Genomic DNA, 2,168 nt, shown 5'->3' with positions numbered 1-2,168 from the left:
CGTGTACACGGACGGACGGACAGACGGACAGACGGACGGACAGACAGACATGGCTTAATCGATTTCTCTATTCATTCTGAGCATTATGTATACATTTGTCTATATCTATCTGGATTCGTTTTGGCTGTTACAAACAACCGTTATGTGAACAAAATTAATAATTGTGGTATAAAAATGCACTTTGGCTATGTCAGCGTGAGTGACCTGAGGCTGATATTGTTTGTGCGTAGCTACATAAAGTACACTGCTTTAAGGTATGGATTGCGTAGTTGGAAGTGCGGGTTTTAGAAGATTTTATGCAGCTCATTAGTGTGTATAAGGCAACTTACCGATTCATCATCCGACATTTGTTGGGGTTTAGGGCGTCCATTCGCAGTTTTTCCATCATCTCCTATGAAAGCTGGATTTTCATGACGCGTCTCCATTGTAAAAAGATTGACTCAGAGTTTCTATGTAGGTGAAAAATAATAATAATAATTAAAACAGTGGAACTCAAGAAAAAATGGATGAAATCACTTAAAATCTAAGATTTATTTCCGAGAAAACATTTCACTAATAGTAAGATGCTGAACTCAAAAAATGCTTTCCTTTATAAAAAAATTTAAATTTTTTGGTGGAAAGAGATTTAAAATTATTCTTCAATCTCCTAACAAACAAAGCTTTAGGATAAACCAGTGATGCACAAGTTATTCAAATGCATGTGCTCGCACCACTACATTGAAAACGCACTAGTGAAACGAGTCTGTGTACACTTCAAAAATTTATGTATATCGTTTTTTTAATAAAAAGAAATGCTAAGTTTGTAGCAAACGTAAAGGAAATATGATTTTAAGAGCAATTAGATATTAAACGTCTTTTTACACGCATATGTATTAGGGATGTTAATTTTTCCGCTTTTTACGATCCCCATATTTTCGAGATGTGGTTATCACAATCCCGGGATCCCGGGATTAGTCTCGGGGTTTAGATATTAATTACTTTTCAACAACTTAAATCGAAGAAATTGCTTCTGCCTCTCCCACCATAAAATAAATAATAAATAAATGGTTTTGAAACCTACTTTTTTATTTAAAGTGGCGTTTTTATTTTTTCTCTCTGACGTCAGGATTTATTTTAAAGGGCTTTGTAATTTCAAAGATATGATTAATTCCAAAAATGATTTCAAAAATTCAATGCATAAAAATAAAAATATGGGTACCAAATGAAAAAGGAAATTTCTTTAGAATTAGAAAAATTCAAATTGTTTGGATTTACTAGGACGAATAGGTAATTTTTTAAGCTGATACGTTAGAATGCCGAACTTCGAGGATGTTATCGAGTTTGTCAGCCGTGCTCCCATTTTCCATTTCGTTTCCAGCTTTCTTAAAAGCCATTCATTGAAGATATGCAACAATTGTTGCACATGTATCGTCCGCACCAAATCGTAAATCTTTTGCTCCGATACATTTTCGGTGCCCAAATTAGATGTGTATAATAAATAGTAAATTAAATAAATAAAATTAACATGACAAGTTTATTTTAGGACGCCAAAAATATCGAAAAATATAATGGGCATAATTAAAAATAAATTTAAAGTAAGCACGCTTGTTATTTATGTTAATTTTGTCATTTACATTTTTTTTCCACCGTCTCAGCGGCAACCAATTGGAAAGCGCAAAAATTCCGATGTGCGAATATTGGAGCACGTTATTTTGCGATTTGAAAAGTAAAACGCAAAATTTTTGCGATTCCGAAAATGGGAGCACGGCTGTATATAAGTCCTCAACATATAATTTTTTCAAAAGCAAATATTGCGAAATTTCAAGAATAAAATTTTAAAAGGCAGAAGAGTCTATGGCTTTCGAAAGTCATACCTAAGACTTTTAAATAAAAAAGGAACCCGCGGGGAACAGATGCCCCTGGAGTGTGTTCGTTGTCTAGATAAGTAAAACTAGTGAGACATACTAGGCTGAAAGACAAGCTAGATGCACATGAAAGATCGTACAGCTGGTTAGATTTGCAAGATGAGCGGGTGTAGAAAACCGGAGAAGTTGTAATACTGCATGCCTTCACACCCCGGGCTGTAGTTTACTCCCCAGTAAGGCTAGTAAGACCTACGAGATTTGTAAGACGAGCAGTGTGAATGAGGTGAGTCAAGCGACTCGAACAAGGGTTTAAAAACGATTTTC

At 34.7% G+C, this 2,168-nt stretch overlaps 1 protein-coding gene across 2 annotated transcripts in view; it reads right to left on the bottom strand.

Moving 5' to 3' along the window:
- The window catches only part of LOC108365987 (sodium-dependent nutrient amino acid transporter 1), a 33,689-nt gene extending 33,238 nt beyond the window's left edge, over positions 1 to 451 (bottom strand). Inside the window, exon 1 of one of the 2 annotated variants that reach the window (XM_017620233.1) lies at positions 330 to 451. In XM_017620233.1, the coding sequence (XP_017475722.1) occupies positions 330 to 425 (96 nt within the window). In that variant the 5' untranslated portion in view covers positions 426 to 451. The remainder of the gene's footprint in view (positions 1 to 329) is intronic. The other variant, XM_017620232.1, reaches the window with a different exon arrangement.
- Between the last annotated feature and the right edge of the window lie 1,717 nt (positions 452 to 2,168).

This window comes from Rhagoletis zephyria, unplaced genomic scaffold (assembly GCF_001687245.7).
Source record: "Rhagoletis zephyria isolate East Lansing unplaced genomic scaffold, Rhagoletis_zephyria_1.1 Rzeph_scaffold_02093, whole genome shotgun sequence".
NCBI classification, from domain to species: Eukaryota; Metazoa; Arthropoda; class Insecta; order Diptera; family Tephritidae; genus Rhagoletis; species Rhagoletis zephyria.
Note: the sequence above shows the minus strand (reverse complement) of the source record. Positions and strands in the feature narration are given on the sequence as shown.